Source organism: Lasiosphaeria miniovina, assembly GCF_030549165.1.
Source record: "Lasiosphaeria miniovina strain SMH2392-1A chromosome Unknown B0T26scaffold_3, whole genome shotgun sequence".
Lineage (NCBI taxonomy): Eukaryota > Fungi > Ascomycota > Sordariomycetes > Sordariales > Lasiosphaeriaceae > Lasiosphaeria > Lasiosphaeria miniovina.
Genome location: NW_026848222.1, coordinates 5,280,601 through 5,296,369, shown reverse-complemented (window position 1 = coordinate 5,296,369; position 15,769 = coordinate 5,280,601). Strand labels below are relative to the sequence as shown.

Below are 15,769 nucleotides of genomic sequence, written 5' to 3'. Positions count from 1 at the left end.
CGGAAAGGAGTAAGGTTTGGGGTATGGCGTGCCTGGCTGGTACCTGTATTTGCAGTGTTCTGCCACTCTTCATGTAATTAGTTCCTTAAAAATTGGCAGAGTCAGAGTTACCAATGGCTGTCACTTGGGTAGTATTCTGAAGACCAGAGTTCAATTCAAACATGTTGAAAATCAATAGCCGGCGCTGTTTCAGCCCTGGTTCGGCAAGTCCCGTTCGCCCCGGCATCGGATGCCGCCGATGAAAACACCGTCTCAGATTGGCTCTGTTGTCTAATTCGCTAGAAACGGTTACACAAGGTAATTTCAACTCGTAGAGCCTCACGGGCTTGGCCAAGACAGGCTATGCGTGTTTAGAGAAAACAAGCATCGAGCACATATACTTAACATGACATATTCGTACCATGATTAGTCTTTCCGACGACGTCTGTCCAGGACACGCCTACCAGGTACAGTACGCAGCCCGGCTAGTCACGGTACACCAGCGAGACGGGGTGGAAGCAGCTGCAACTTGACAACCGACCAAACAGTACCAAGTTGTGTTTTGTCTCAACTGTACTCCGTACGGCTGGTCCCGTAGTCAGGGATGCGTCTTTAATCCTGATGCGGCCACAGCGGGGCCTCTTCAGCCTCGAGAGAAATGACAAGAGAGAAATGGAAGAGCCGACATTGTGAGATTTACAGAAAAGTTTACAGGATTACCGCCAAGTTAGGTTTGTCAACCCTTATTCAGTACTTGACCGGTTATGGTTACCAAACCCAGGCTGATGATTTTGGAAGCTACGGAAGGTCTTCCATCTGCCAGGGGCCCCGCCGCTGCAGCGCTGTTGAACATGCGGGGGAGGCTGGAGCCCGTCACGTCGATGAGGCTGCCCCGCAATCAAGCCTCCGATTGAATTTCAGCCCCCGCCGAATCGAGGCCCCCAGGCGGGAGACGTCAGCTCGTGCCAAGACTGGTCGCATGGGCGCGACACCACAGCTCCGGTCCAGGCCCAGAGCTCCTTCCAAGCCACAAAACGACACTGTCGCGACATTCCACCTCGAGCAATTGTGGTATAGCTAGAAGGAATTGAGTGCATCAGGTTTTTTCTAGATACCCTCGTCTCCCGGCCGCCCCCCCTCGATCGAACTCTAGCGAAAACGACACTCGCAAGCCCAAGCCTCCCAGGTCGACGCGCAATCCAGAAAAGCTGCAAGAGCACTTGCTACGGGCGGGCCAGTGGACTTAAACGAAGCCGCTCCAGGGCTCTCGGGGAGGCTCCCATCTACCCAGCACCATGGCGTTCCTGATCCTCGTGATCGGCGACCTGCACATACCGGACCGGGCGCTGGACATTCCGGCCAAGTTCAAGAAGCTGCTCGCGCCGGGCAAGATCGGGCAGACGCTGTGCCTGGGCAACCTGACGGACAAGGCGACGTACGAGTACCTGCGCACGATGGCGCCGGACCTCAAGATGGTCAAGGGGCGCATGGACGTCGAGGCCACGTCGCTGCCGCTGACGCAGGTGGTGACGCACGGCAGCGTGCGCATCGGCTTCCTCGAGGGCTTCACGCTCGTCAGCAACGAGCCCGACCTGCTGCTGGCCGAGGCCAACCGGCTAGACGTCGACGTGCTGTGCTGGGGCGGCACCCACCGCTTCGAGTGCTTCGAGTACATGGACAAGTTTTTCGTGAATCCCGGCAGCGCCACCGGCGCGTTTACCGCCAACTGGGTCCCCGAGGACGACGAGGTCGTGCCCAGCTTCTGCCTGATGGACGTGCGTATTTGTGTGCCGTGGTGGCATAACTGGAGTGTTGCTGACTTTTGGCCTACAGGTGCAAGGCATCTCCCTGACGTTATACGTCTACCAGCTGAGGAAAGACGCCAACGGGGTCGAGAACGTGGCCGTGGAAAAGGTGACATATACCAAGCCCGTCGAGCCAACAGGGGCTTCATAGTGTTGTGTGGGTTGTGAGGCGGGCAGCCACTGCTGTCTATAGCGCGGCTCATGACATGTACAGCACCAGGATGCGCTGTGCCCCGTTCCGTGTCTGGGGGCGTGGCATGAGGATGGTTGACAGAGGGTCTGAAAGCGAGGCTATATCTGTAGACGATGGCCAGGCCGGTGACCTGTGAATGGTGCTGTCAGTGTTTTTAGCAGGCAGTTCATATTATACGGAGGCGCCAGAAGGAGCGTCGAGGCTGTTAATTGATGTTCCCGGGAATACATTCCTACTGCTCGGCCAGCCTGCATGGCTCCTAGCGTGCTTGTTCCTCACGCAAGAAACTGCAAGCCTGCCGTGCACGACTCTGTCTTAGCGCGGCGGATGCTGAAACACGGGCTTTGGTAGGGATAATAAGTATCGCCACGGGTGAAGACCTCTTTGGGATATTAGTATCAAGGCCGCTTTGTAACATCTCCTCGTAGCTTTAGACGTGTAAATTCACGGCACGCTGTTGGCTCGCCATACTGCCAATTCAGAGAGATATGACAGCCAAGAGACGACGGTGAATAGCAGTTGGGTATTTGATTAGTATTAGACTCCCATTCCCGCACCCAGAGCCGACCGCAGCCACATCCAACAACAACCAGCCAGCTATTATGCCAACTAGTTAGGCAGGTAGGCAGCCAAGGTCAGGTCAAGTCATGTAAGAACCGACGAAGGAAGAAAGTAGTAGTAAACAAAGACACACGAGCGCCGAAAAGAAAAACACTAAGAATGGCAAACGCCCATCGCTGTGCAGAAAAACAAGAAAAGAAACATTGCTCAATCCAACATTATCGTCATTTCCCCTTCTTCCCAGTCAGTCACCAGTCACCAGTCCGTCCCCATCTATTCTATTCTCAGCTCCCAATAGAACAGAGACCGTAAAACAGGACCAAGACTGGGAAGATCAGAGCATCATACTCCGCCGCCTCGAGATCTTATCCCGCGCCGCCCTGCTACCTGCACCAACAGCAACCGCATCACCATTATCATCGTCGGCATCAGCATCACCATCTGCCTCCCCGTCCGCAACTGCGTATGCCGTGTCTGCCACCAGCTGCTCCCTCGTCTTCGTCGTCGCGGGGAGCATCGACGCGCGCTTGCGCGAGGACGCCGGGCGTTGTCTTGTTACTGTTGACGTTGATAGTACTGGTAGTGATGGTTCAGTAGTGTCGCTGTTATTGCTATGGCGCACGGCAGCCGACGAGCGGCGGGTGCTGGTGCGCGACGCGGCGGCGCGGGACGGCGCGCGGGCGGTTGCAGTCGGCGCGGACGGTTCATATGCGTCGTTGTCATTATCATTAATGTCAACATCGATGGGCCTTGTCGCCGTCGGCTCAGGCGAATCGGATGCGATGGACGAGCAGGTGAAGTCGTACACGTCGTGCGTGCCCGCCTGCTGCTGCTGCTGCTGCTGCTGCCGGCGCTCGGTCTCGCGGTCGGGCTTGCTCGGCGCTGTGCCTGTCCTACCGCTGTTGGTTCTGGCAGGCTTGGTTGTAAATTCTGCCGCCGCCGCTGTCCTGTCTAGTTTCTCAGTGGTGGTGGTAGTGGTGATGGTGGTGGTGGTGCTTGCGAGTGACTCCCTGCTGCTGCCGCTTGCCATCGATGGCCGCTTGCGCCTGTCCAGCACAACGGTCATGGGCAGCGTCGTCGTCGTCTCGGGCAGCAGCAGGCCCAGGCTCTCCTTGCGCGCCAGGGGACTTGCGCTGGCAGCGGACATGCAGCCGGGGTCGGGGTTGGTGGTGCTGGCGCGGTCGACAGAGCCCGGGGCGGGCGTCGCGGCCGAGGCCGAGGCTGGGGCGGAGCGGTGGGCGAACTTGCCCTCGCCGGCCACGGCATCCAGCAGCTCCTTGGTCGGCCGGCGCATCTTGACGCGCAGGCTGGGCTCGGCATAGCTGACGGCCGCGCGCGACCGCCGGTTCGGCCGCGACGTCTCGCCGTCCTGCGAGATGTCCGCCGGCGGCGGCGTGTCGTGTGTTGACAGTATCGGCTGCACGCCAGTACTCGAAGAAGATGGGGGAGGCGTGCCGGGCGCGGTGCGGTGCGGCGACGCTAGTTCCTGGTCGTCGTCCTCCTCCACGGGAAAGGGGGTCAGCGGGTCGTCCGGGACGACAATGTCCGCCGTCTCCGTTACTGTCGGGGGATCCAGGGGCACGGGGATCTCGAGCTTGGGCGGCGGTTTTTGCCGCCCTGTGCGCGACTCCCCGGGGTCTGCTGCCGCGACCGCCGGCTTGTTCTCGTCGAGCACCTGCACGGTTTTTGCGGCGGGGGCCTTCCGTGGGGATGACACGTCCTCGTTGGTGCTCTTCGCCGAAAGCGGCGTCCTCCCCTTCTCGCGCCGCGGCGCAGATGCGTCTTTGATGCTCCGCCTCCTCTGCAGGAGGTCGCGCACGGGAAACGGCTTCCCCGTGTCTGCCGCCGCTGCGTTTCCTTTGCCTGGCTGCGCGGACCCGACTGCTTTGACGCCTTCGTTCTCGTCGCCGTACTTCCTCTTGGCGCCGGCCCTGGTGGTCTGCAAGATAGACAGTGTTGGCGGGGTTGCTATGGGGTTGCTTTCCTTTTCGGATCGTTTCCTGGATTCCTTGGCCTCTTTGACCTCCTTGACCTCCTTGATCTCCTTGGCCTCTCTAGCCGCCCTGGCCTCTCTGGCCTCTCTGGCCTCTCTGGCCTCCCTAACCTCCCTGACCTCCTTGACGGCCACGCTCTCCGGGTCCAGCCTAGCTTCAAGATTGCTGGGCCGCTTCCGGTCGTAGTCTAGCTTGGGGGGCGGCTGGGTCTCGGGCGGCTCGGAGCTCTCGTCAGGCTGTTCTGCGGGCTCGTCTGTCCCCGACTTCCTGATGGGCGACTCGGGCGTCGCTTCTTCGACGAAGCGCGAGACGGGCGGCGGGCCCAGATCGGGCGACTCACTCGTATTCCCCACCTCGGAGCACAGGGCTAGGATCTGTTCGCTGCTGTTGATAGTGTCAGCACCGCGCACTGGCGTCTCCGGATGGCTTGTTACCGGGCAGACTAACTTCATGGTGGCGCGGGGGAACGACTTGTTCTCCTGGATGGGCGGCAGCCGGCCCTCGCGCAGAGCCTGGGCCTCGGCATCTGTTATGGTGTCGATGCGCACTCGGCGTTGTGGGGGGCTCCGACTGGCGGCAGCCCGGGGCTGGGCGTACTTGCGGCCTCCGGGAGAGCGCCGCTTCGAGGGCGGCTCTAGGCCTAGAGAGGCGAGCATGGACCCCCATTCGATGAACTGGGCCTCGAGCTTGGCCTTGATCTCGAGCGCGTGGTTGGCGACCCTCTGCGCCGTGTTGTCATGGGCCTCATTCTCGAGGCGCAGGATCTGGCCGCGCAGGTCGAGGTTCTCGGACAGCAGGCGGGCGCATTCGTTTTCGAGGGCGCGGATGCGGAGCGACTGGCTCGAGTTGATGCGGGCAATGTCTCGGTTCTGCCGCAGAAACTTGCGGCGCACTAGTTACATTGATGATTAGGCATTATTATTATTAGTAGCAGACGAGAGAAAGAACGAAAATATGACATACGGATTTCGAGATTGTCGGCAGACGGCACGGCTTCATTGAGTCTCGCCATTGCTCATGCCAAACACAGACTGTGTGCGCGGGAGCGCGATTCGGTGTCAGTCGGATTACTGGACTTGAATTTCAAACACGCGCAAACTACTGACGGGTTTGCACAAGACAGCGGGAGTCGGTGTGGAGGCCCCAGAGCTCGCCGGGATGGATAATTTCAAAGTCATTTCCAGCTGTTTACTTCCTTCCCTGAAGTGGCTTAGCGGCCCAGCACCCACCTCGCTGTTAGCGGCCACGGTGCCCAGCAACCAACAACCTTGGGCTGTTTCGGCTAGCCCGTTAGTGGGGGGGCCCTGGCCTGGCCCGACTGGCAGCCCGCCGTCCCGTCGGCAGCTGATGGCTGAGCTGCAGCACGTCAGAGGCGGGCGTAGGTAGCTATTTCGGCTTGACTTTGAGGCTAGCTGGCTGTGGCTGTCTGTCAAACCGTCGACAACGACAGAGATCACTTCTGTTACATATGTAATCGGCGGCATTTCATCCCCTCAACTACGGCACCTATCTACACTCTATCTTGGGCAATGCAGCGCATTGACCGCGCATAGTTCTAGTCTACCATCTGGAAACCGATACCGATACCGCATTCACCATGTCCGCCTTCCCGACCAGATCGTTCTCGTCACACATGCGACAGCCGTCGTTGGCTGCCGCCAGTACAGCGTCCACCGGCCAGCCCACCGCCCTAGCCGCACGCGTCAGCGAGAAAAAGGCCGAGCTCGAGAATCTCAAGGAACTGCGCAATCTCAGCGCCGCCCTGGCCTCGCAAATGGAAGCGCTTGAGCAGAAGCTGGCCACCCTCTCTGATGGGACTGAAGGTCTGTCGGCCCCCTGCGTTGCCTCTACCCCCAAAACTGTGATTGACTCTCTGTAGCCATTGCCCTGGTTCTCAGCAACTGGCATAACGTGCTGAGGGCGATTAACATGGCATCGGGTACCTCTCCCCTGCCCTGGATCTTAAACTAGAATATCTAGTCTCTAACAGCTGCAGCGAAACTCCCAAAGCCCAGCACTAACGAAAGCTCACCTATGGACGACCCAGCACCGCTCCCTCAGGCCCTTGTTAGGATCCCGACAGAACATGCGCCGACGCTCCAGGCACATGCCGAAGGGGCGCTTGAAGAGGAGCGCGACTGACCGGGCTCAACACTCAACGCCTGCCTAGGTAATCAAAATACCTTGGCAAATACGATGGAACTTGGGCAGGCTTCGTCCGAGCAATGGCACTACTTTTGTAGTGATTTTCCGACAAAACTTGTGATCCCAAAGTTCCCAGGTTGGAGCAAACGCACATCACTAACGCTGCTATGCGATTATTGGACCGCAAAACCGCAAAAGCCTGACACACCCCGCACCGAATCACAGACCGAGTGCACTTGCCTGGGTCAGGTGTTAGGGTCGAGCGGGGTGCAGCACCCGCGTTGTTGTCGCGTTCCTTAGTCAGCCAATTCGATGGCAGATGTCGCGACATGATTGGGCCGATCCGACGCGCAGGGGTTTTAATAGGAAGGAAACTCCATGCGAGTCTGGTGCGACACAGTGCAGGCGGAGGCGGCACACAAAATTGCTCGACCGCGTACTGGTCCTACTGGCAACGGAGGGAGAGAAGAGGCCAAAAGGAGCGAACGTGTCTGCCAGTTCCGCGACGCAGTCCACTATGTAGTGCAGGAAGGAGCGGAGCACCTCAGAGGGGCACAGATCGGAGCGAGGGCAGTTGCAGTTGCATGTACTTGTGGAATGTTCTGTTTTTCTGGGGCGCGCCGTGGCTGCAGGAAAAGTAAACAAGTGGCAGTCTTGAAATAGCCGTTTGTCCCGAGGGCCTGGTGCAACGCTTCCAAACACCATCATTGCTTCAGCTTCACTTGTCCGGCTCTGATCCCAATTGGCACACGACAAACGTCCACTACGGCTACGCTACGCAGCATAATTGATCGATTCTACTATTCCGTACTAGCGAACAAGCTTTTGATCAGCCTTCTCCAGTGCAGCCCAGCCAGCCTCAATCTTGATTTCCTGTCGTGTCTGGGGATCAAACGGCGCCCCTCCACACCTGCACTGCACCTCCACATCACACTGGCCACACCTGGCCTGGGCTCCCCCTCAATCCTCGCATCCCCTGTTTTTTATCCGCGAAATTGCATTGCACCCCCTTGTCTGTGCTTGACTCAACTGCTTGGTGGCGCCCTGAATTCGGGCCCTCGACTGCGGCCCAAGGTTTCGCTGCGACGGGCTTGGCTTGGCCTGTTTGGCCCTTGCACTCTACTGCACGCGGCCGACGGAACAATCCGCCTAGACCACTAGGAATTAAAAGCCATGGCCACGGGAACAAGACCTCGACCCAGCGTCGTGGGCATCGACCTTGACATCAACATCCACGACGACGACCGGAGTTACAACCACCCCAGCGCCCCCACCAAGGACGTCTCGGTCCTCGACGAACTCCCTCTCGGCAACATCCAGAACCTTGCCCAGCATTCCATCGACTCGTTGTCTGCCGACCTCGACAATTTCCACATACACACGCTAGACCTGGCCAAGGAGAACGCCTATTCTCAACAGCAGTTGCTGCAGCCGCACACGGCAAAGCTCCGAGGGCGCAAGGCCCGTCCCCACGTCAACGTGGATACATTTCAGGTTCCAGTTGCAGCGCCAGACCAAGACAACACGTCGTCTAGGGCAGTCTCTGGTTCGAGCTCAGACGTCTCCAGCGTTGGCTTGCTGTCATCTGAAGGTGCGCAACCCCTCCCTTCTCCCCCCTCAGTCTCTGAACGTAAGCTGACGCCACCTAGACTTCCAAAAGAACAACGCACTTGCCATTGCAAGCCACCACCTACCCAGCAACCAGGAGCAGCTGTCGAAACACCAGGCAGGTCAGTTTGAATGGGTGCTCTCTATCCCCATCGGCAATGCGGCCAGCGATGCAGTCCAGTCCAGATCTCTGCCGAGTGCCCCCCATGGGGGCAGACCCAACCACGGGGAGTCGCGAGACAGGAGACTTCTCTTTGGGTGCAACCTGGTCCATCGCAGAACCCAGTCCGGCGGCCATGTTGGCAAGGACGCCAAGTCAGCTAACATATACACCCTCTTAGCCACCCGCATTGAAGGTGATGACGACAGGCCCACAATCGACCAGGCCGCCCCAATAGAGGACACAGACATCATGTCCACTACCACCCAGATCCAGGATCCCGACACGACAGTAATCCGGATGGCGGAGCCTCACCAGACCGAGGAAGGCGAGCTGCAGAGGGAATCGCAACTGACGCTGGACACCAAGGCTGACGACACTGTCGAGCATTTCATTGCTCTCTCGCCCGCTGACGCCTCGCCCCGCATTGAGGATTCCGTCGAGGCCATCGATAAGCTCGAAGAGGAGCTGGAAGCCCTTAACGAGGTGACGCGGCTCGATCGCGTCCTGTCCCCCGACGCTGGAAAGGCGTCGAAAGTGCAACCCCTTTTTGCGACAACAGCCACCGCGAAAGCTGCATCGCTGCCAAAGCGAACAGGCTCGGTCGCAGCAAGTAACGCCGCCGCACGGAGGACGGGAGCTGAGACGGTCCGTATCAAGAGGGTAGAGCGCACCTCCTCGGTGCGCAGGTCGACGTCGATGACATTCAGCCACGAGGAAGAGAGACCAGCTAGCGTGAGTCAAAACGTCGGCCCGAGAAAGTCGGCGGTGGCGAGACCCACCAGTCTGCTGCCGCCGAGACCGCCAGCCCGGTCTAGCAAGCCGCCAACGGTGTCGACGTTTGAACTCCCCGGCGAGGCAGTGGCGCGGCGGCTGAAGGAACAGCGCGAGGCCCGCCTTTCGCGCCAGATAACATCGGAAGAGGCGGCGGCCATGGCTGCGGCTTTCTCTCCTTCTAAGCCTCACGCAAAGTCGACCAAGCCGCCGACGCGGCCAACGTTTGAGCTGCCCGGCGAGGCCATCTCTCGGCGCAAGCGAGAAGAGCGCGAGGCCAAGCTGCGCGCGCAGGAGGAGGAGGAGCGCAAGCGCCGCGAGTTCAAGGCCCGGCCGGTCCGCAATAGCATCGCCCCGGGCAGCTATCCGCGCGAGACGGTGGCCAGCCGTGCGCGCCAGGGCAAAGTAGCACAGCAGTCCGAGAACGGCGAGCCGGCAGCGCCCGCGACGCCCATCGGAGGCACGATCGCCCGGAAGCGGCAGTCCATGGCGCCTAGCGGCCCCGGCAGTTCGGCCGCGCCCCGCGCCTCGCTCAGCGTGGCATCCGGGAACCAGCAGCAGCCGACGCGCGGCCGCGGGTTGATGGCGACAGCCGCCGACAGCTACCACCTCAGCCGGGCGACTAGCGCGACGTCGACTACGGGTAGCATCCGCGGCAGCGGCGGCGGCAGCGTGGGCAAGCGCAGCACCATCAGCAGCGAGGAGGCGCAGCAGCAGAAGCTGCGCGGCAAGGAGATTCTGGCGCGCGACAGCGTTTACGTCGTCGACCGCGAGCGCGAGCGCCGCGAAAGGGAGGCGGCCACCAAGCTCGCCCGCCAGGAGGCGGCGGAACGCTCGCGCCAGCTCAGCCGCGAGTGGGCCAAGAAGCAGAACGCCAAGAAGGACGCGCTGGCGGCCAAGGCTGCCGGCCCGGCTATGGCGGCGTGAGCGAGTGGGCAATTTGAGTTTTATTCGTTGTATAACTTTTTTTTTTTTACCGGTGGACGTTGGACGTATCTCTTAGGTGAGAGTTAGCTGGTCGGTTTATTTGCATAGCACGGACTGTGGTGTGGTGTTAGGTCTGTATACGAGGGGTGGGTGTGTTTTTTTTGCACTTTCCGATCAAGTATACGCGGTATGTTTTTTTCCCGAGTTAGTGGTGGATAGTGGGAAGTCAGGCTTAGGTTGTCCACCTAGGTTTGTGGTGGCGATATTGGCAGCTCTTCTAGGAATGAATGGGAATAGGGATGAGGGGGTAAGGCAGTGTTATGCTTAGGTTAGGCTACGTACGTGAGTTGAGTGGACTTGGGTTGAGTTACACTATTTTTATATAGAGATACAGGAATAACCAACCCGTTTATTACGTAGGAAACCAGCACCAGTGTGTGTTGGTGAGAGCGGGTCGTGCACTAGCATTGTGATAGTCCAGTGGATATAAGGCGAGTTGACTTTTGGGTCCAGGGCCTCATCGTTAGGCAAGGGGGGTTGCTAAAGCGCCTTTGATCAAGTTGCAAGCGACTGCCCTGGTACATGGCGTTTCAATGTCTAGACAGGTAGCCTCTCTTCAAGCATTGAAGGAACTCGGGAACTCGAGAACGAATGGTTCAAATACTATTTGCTAATTTTATACTTGAGGGAGCTTGTATGGATAGGTTCTTACTTGGTCTTGATAGAGTGAGTGGTTGTCGTATGTCTTGCTATTGTGTCTTGTCATTGTATCTCGATTCTGTATTCTGAATTGCAGATTACCGCTTGCTATAAGCCATCTCAGGCCACGTAAGGAAAGTTCAGACACGTACACATGGTCAACGTTGCCGGTAGCTACCAGCAAAAACTACAACAACAACCACAAGAAAAATATAAAAACAATTCATGATCCTAAACAACACCCCCAGCCGAGAGTTCTGGTTCTATGGTTTATCATAGACTACCATGGTAGTTAGATCATACCGCTGCTTCCACTTCCATTCCTACCTCTCAAGTCCAGCCACAGCCAGGTGCCATGCAGATAGATAGACAGACAGACATGACAACGAACCAATTAGGTAGGAAGTTAGGTAGGGAGGTTCCTTGGCCAGCCAACCTGACGATACAGGATAGGACAGGGCAGCCAGCGTGTCCGTGGCTTGGTACCAAAGGTCTGGCTCTCTCGTCAATCTTGACTTCCCATCTCCATCTTCATTCTTAATCTTTCATCCCCCACCGTGAGAATCTTCCACCTTTCATCTTCACTTTCCATCCTCGCCTTCTATCTTCAACTTTCATCTTCGTCGACAATCTTTCATCCTCCACAATGATAATCTTTCATCTTTCATTTTCATCTTCCATCCACATATTCTATCTTCCATTTTCCGTCACCATCTCCATTTTTTATCTTAATCTTAAAATCTTCCATCTTCCCCCTTTCATCTTAATCTTCAACTTTCCCCTTCCATCCCCATCTTAATCTTTGTCTTCCATCTCCAATCCTCCCCCAAGCCAAGCCAAGCCTGGCCAAGCAACTCGAGTCCGAAGCCCAGCCGCCCAGGTCCGAAATACAAGCCAAGACAAGGCAGCCTACCAGCCAAGACAAGGCAGCCTACCAGCCAAGACCTAGGCAGCAAGGAAGCAACTAACCCCACCGCCACGCCAGATAAAGCGCAGCAACAGCACCACACAACACAATAGAATAACAGAACACAACACAACACAACAACAGCACAACGCCGCACCACACCAACAGAGCACAACACAGGACAAAAACGAGCACAGAAACCAGACGCCAGCCCGGCTGATTATATATCAAAACATTACATTAAAACAAAAACACACGCAGCAAATTTTTCTATCCCGCTTCTACTCCTACTCTTACTCCAACCCCATCATCACCGACACCACAAAACACCACCGAACACCGCCTTTTATATACATACCATTCCCGGCTCACGAAACGAACCGAAATATCAACCACCCAAGTCCTCAGGAGGGAAAGGCTCAGACAAAAATCACAGCTTCGCCTTGACCACAGCCACGGGCCCGGGCGCGTCCTCGCTGTGGTCCCTCGGGCCGCGGCGCTCGTCCTGGCCGCGGACGCCAAACCCCTCGCTAAGCTCGATGCGAGCCCACCAGAAGGCGCAGGCCTGCCTCTCAAAGTCAGAGAGGGCGCTCGCGTGGACGGGGATGCCAGGGGTCTTTTCCGGGGCGCGGCTGAACCAGGACCCCTGGTGGGGCCCGGCGAAGCGCTCGTTGTTGCCGTCGCCAAAGACGGCGATCTCGCCCTTGCCGTCAGTTTCTGTCGCGGGCTCCGTCTTTGCCGGGATGGTGCCCCGCTTCTTCGTGCGCCGCCACCCGCCTGTGATCCAGCCTAGCACCTCGTCGCGCGAAAAGGGCGAGACGAAGGCGGGCCACTCGGTAGCGCCGTCGGGCGCGCCCTCGTTGGGGTCGCCCGTCTTGGAGACGACGAAGCGCCACCAGGCGCCGTGCATGGCGTCGGCCACGGCCAGGAGACCGGGCATCTTAGGCCCGTCGGCCGGGGCGAGCGAGTCCATGTCGTGGGAGACGACGTTACCCTCGTCGCCATGGTTGGCCGTGCCGCGCGCGGCCGTCGCGGCGAAGCGGTAGACGTGCACGGGCGGCGCCTTGGTGTCGCCGTCGCCGGATCGCGAGAGAAAGTGGGCCGTCTGCAGCACTGGGCAGATGTAGGCGTAGTGGCTGTAGGCGGCGTCGAGGCGCATGAACTGGCGGCCCACGCCCTTGGGCACGGTCCGGTACGGGTTGTCCTCGCCCCGGGGCGTCTTGACCGGGTCTGGATATAGCTTCTCGAGGGCCGCGAGGTCGGCGTCGTTGAAGTGCGGGATTAGCGCCTGGAAGAACTCTCGGAAGTCTTCGTTGGTGTCGGCCGAGGCCGGCACAAAGGACGTGCCTTCGTTAGTGTTGAAGCCCGTCAGCACGGGGATGCGGAGGTGTTTCGCGTCGCGCCACAGGTTGATGGGCAGGTCCGGGAGCACGGTCGGGGCGGGGGACGAGGCCGCGTGCCGGCTCGAGTTGGCTAGGCCGTTGGGCCCGTCGATGACGGGCTGGAACGGCCACGTAACAGTGTCGACATACATGTCCCACACGGCTCTGGACGCCTTGACGATGGTATCGAGCGGAAGCTCGCGTAGGCGCGCAAACACTTCGCTCTCGGCCACGCCGGGGATGCCGGCCTCGAGCAGGAATTGCTCGAACTGGACGAGGTGGCGCGGGTGGGTGGGATAGAAGACGGCCCGCGCCGTGGTGGCGCCAGACTCCAAGATGGCCTTGGCAAAGGGGGCCTTCTTGCCAGCCTGCGCATACGACATAATGTGGTGCCCGATCTGAGTGGCAGCTGCTGTTAGTAAACGAAGGGATTTAGGACTGTAAAAACATACCGAGTGGGAGCCCGCGCTGACGCCCATGATGGTGACATTGTCGGGATCGCCGCCAAAGGCCTCGATGTTGTCCCTGACCCACTCCAGCATCAGCTGCTGGTCGCGCAGGCCGAGGTTCAGCAGGCCCTCCTTGGCGGTCAGGGCCGAGGGCAGGAAGCCCAGGGCGCCGACGCGGTAGTTAAAGTTAATGCCGATCATGGGGGCGTCGGCCCAAGCAACGAAGCTTGCCATGTTGCGCTCCTTGCCGGTGCCGCCGTTGAAGGCGCCGCCGTGGACGTAGACGACGACGGGTAGCCGCGGGCGCTCTTTAGTAGTGCCATTCTCGCTGCCCTTGAGGAAGCCGTCATTGCCGACCAGGGCGGCGGGGCGGTAGATGTTGGCATTGAGGCAGTCCTCGCCGGAGTCCCTGTCCGTCTTGACCTCCCTGGGGCAAGTCGGGCCGAACCTGGTAGCTAGAAAGGTATAGTTTGAGGGGGGCAGGGGCACCGGGGGGCGGAAGCGGTTCTCGCCGCCTGTGGTGTCGGCGTAGGGAATCCCGCGGAAGGCGTCAATGCTCTTGGGGAAGCGATTGGAGGCCGGCAGGGTGGCGCCGACGTAGATGCCCTGGGGGAGGATGGCAGTGGGTATGGGGATGGCACTCGAGGTCGATGACGAGGGGGCGTCGTCGGCGGCGGGCTCCGGCAGGGTCATGGTGGGCTCCGGTGGCGGCAGGGTCATGGTGGGCTCCGGTGGCGGCGGTTCTTTTGTGTCGTCGGTGGCTGGTGGTTGTGGGGGTGGTCTGAAGGGCGGGAACGGCTGGTGACCGCCGTGATGTGGATGTGGATGTGGATGGGGATGGGGTTGGTGATGAGGATGGTGCGGTGGAGGGCGGTGACGGGAGCCCGGCGGCCAGCCATTGGGACCGCTATGGTTGAGATAGATCCACAGCAGGACTAAGACGGCCACAGCCGACAGCCAAGACGACCGGGACGACGGGGCGAAGAGGACGCGCCTGTACTGCTTGGAATGCCGTGATAACCGAGGCGGGCAGCAGCTGCAGACCATGGATATCTATTTCCTGTCTCCCCTCGCCGCGCTCGCTGCGAGAGCGGGCGGGCGGGCGGAGAGGCTCAGGTTCTTTTTGCTGGTCGTTGTCCGCCCGTCTGGTCTCGTCTATCCGTCTCGTCGGGTCTCTTGGCGTCTCTTGGCGTCAAGTCTTTTGCGGTCAATCGCCCTTTTCTCCTCCTCTTTCTCGCCTCGTGTCGCAATTGATGACCTCGACCTGACCTCGTCCTCGTCCTCGTCCTCGCGGGCTGGCTTGGTGCCACGGTTCCCGCTCCACTCCAAGACTGTTGCACGGGGGAAAAGTGGAGGTGTTGATGATCAGATGCAGACCGGTGCCAGCGAGCTTCTGACCCGGGTGGGCTGCAGCTGCGGCTAAGTATGGTTTTTGGGGTTTTCACTATGCACCGTAACTGCCCTGCTCCGTGTTGGCGCTGTGTCGACCACTAGCGTACCACATTACGGCTCACAGCGTGATAATTAGGTGGGCCCTCCACAGCCCGCCACTCTCTAAAACACCCCAGCGGTCTCTGGCGGTCCAGACTCGCCAGGCTCAAGCTAGCCCCCAATTCGCTCGCCGCAACCAGCCGTGCCGCAGACTCAACTGCGACACTGAGGTAGACGCTAGCTGCGTCGTCGGAAAACCGTTGCCATTCGGCAGTTGCCAGCGAGAAGGTGTGCTCAGTCTTGGGTCCGCGGACAGTTGCCCAGGACTCGACATCCGTTACGGATACTTCGTGTTCGTTGTTTTCTGTGAGAAACACGCGGCCCACTACCACGGATTACCTTACCTAGGAACCCAAATTCGATTTGAAACCGCCATGACGAAGAAACTGGCAACCGCGACCGGACCAATTGCATCATGCGGTGCCGCTAGGAGATTAGTAGCAACTCAAGCTTCCGGGGCACCTGCTAGCCAGGGCACAGGGCAGAGCAAGGCAGGACAGGGCAGGGCAGGACATCTCCGTGCCACCGGACGCGGGCGCAGGCAGACCGTGGAAGCCAGTCAGCAATGCCGGCGTGAGGAGTTCAAGTTTTCTCCTCTGGTCGGTAAAGTGCAGCAAATCCGCATGCATGCATGCAAGCATCCGCATGCAAACTAATCATTCCACCATTCATATTCACAATTCCACATGGATTGC

General features: G+C 59.2%; 6 protein-coding genes across 6 annotated transcripts; 3 read left to right on the top strand and 3 right to left on the bottom strand.

Annotated features, from left to right (window-relative positions):
• Window positions 1-1,274: 1,274 nt before the first annotated feature.
• On the top strand, window positions 1,275-1,935 carry B0T26DRAFT_641499 (Metallo-dependent phosphatase-like protein; the record flags this gene model as incomplete). Its single annotated transcript, XM_060437348.1, has 2 exons — window positions 1,275-1,754; window positions 1,813-1,935. The coding sequence occupies 2 exons, from the start codon at window positions 1,275-1,277 to the stop codon at window positions 1,933-1,935; spliced, it is 603 nt and encodes a 200-aa protein (XP_060299096.1).
• Window positions 1,936-4,601: 2,666 nt separating this feature from the next.
• B0T26DRAFT_801779 (Shugoshin N-terminal coiled-coil region-domain-containing protein) lies at window positions 4,602-5,641 on the bottom strand (the record flags this gene model as incomplete). Its single annotated transcript, XM_060447032.1, has 3 exons — window positions 5,496-5,641; window positions 4,980-5,424; window positions 4,602-4,916 (listed from the first exon to the last, which is right to left on the bottom strand). Coding segments are annotated over exons 1-3 (807 nt in total), but the record flags the coding sequence as incomplete, so codon positions are not given.
• Window positions 5,642-5,893: 252 nt separating this feature from the next.
• Window positions 5,894-6,550, top strand: B0T26DRAFT_705655 (DASH complex subunit Dad2-domain-containing protein; the record flags this gene model as incomplete). Its single annotated transcript, XM_060441765.1, has 2 exons — window positions 5,894-6,355; window positions 6,412-6,550. Coding segments are annotated over exons 1-2 (313 nt in total), but the record flags the coding sequence as incomplete, so codon positions are not given.
• A 1,300-nt stretch (window positions 6,551-7,850) lies between these two features.
• On the top strand, window positions 7,851-10,146 carry B0T26DRAFT_740197 (uncharacterized protein; the record flags this gene model as incomplete). Its single annotated transcript, XM_060443818.1, has 3 exons — window positions 7,851-8,268; window positions 8,327-8,465; window positions 8,502-10,146. 3 exons carry the CDS (start codon window positions 7,851-7,853, stop codon window positions 10,144-10,146), a joined length of 2,202 nt encoding a protein of 733 aa, XP_060299093.1.
• A 1,620-nt stretch (window positions 10,147-11,766) lies between these two features.
• Window positions 11,767-15,083, bottom strand: B0T26DRAFT_705648 (Alpha/Beta hydrolase protein). The gene has a single exon (XM_060441764.1). The coding sequence runs from the start codon at window positions 14,628-14,630 to the stop codon at window positions 12,183-12,185; it is 2,448 nt and encodes an 815-aa protein (XP_060299092.1). The 5' UTR covers window positions 14,631-15,083; the 3' UTR covers window positions 11,767-12,182.
• Window positions 14,739-15,589, bottom strand: B0T26DRAFT_674777 (uncharacterized protein; the record flags this gene model as incomplete). The annotated part of the gene is made up of 3 exons (XM_060439748.1): window positions 14,739-14,914; window positions 15,145-15,378; window positions 15,520-15,589. 3 exons carry the CDS (start codon window positions 15,587-15,589, stop codon window positions 14,739-14,741), a joined length of 480 nt encoding a protein of 159 aa, XP_060299091.1.
• Window positions 15,590-15,769: the final 180 nt, after the last annotated feature.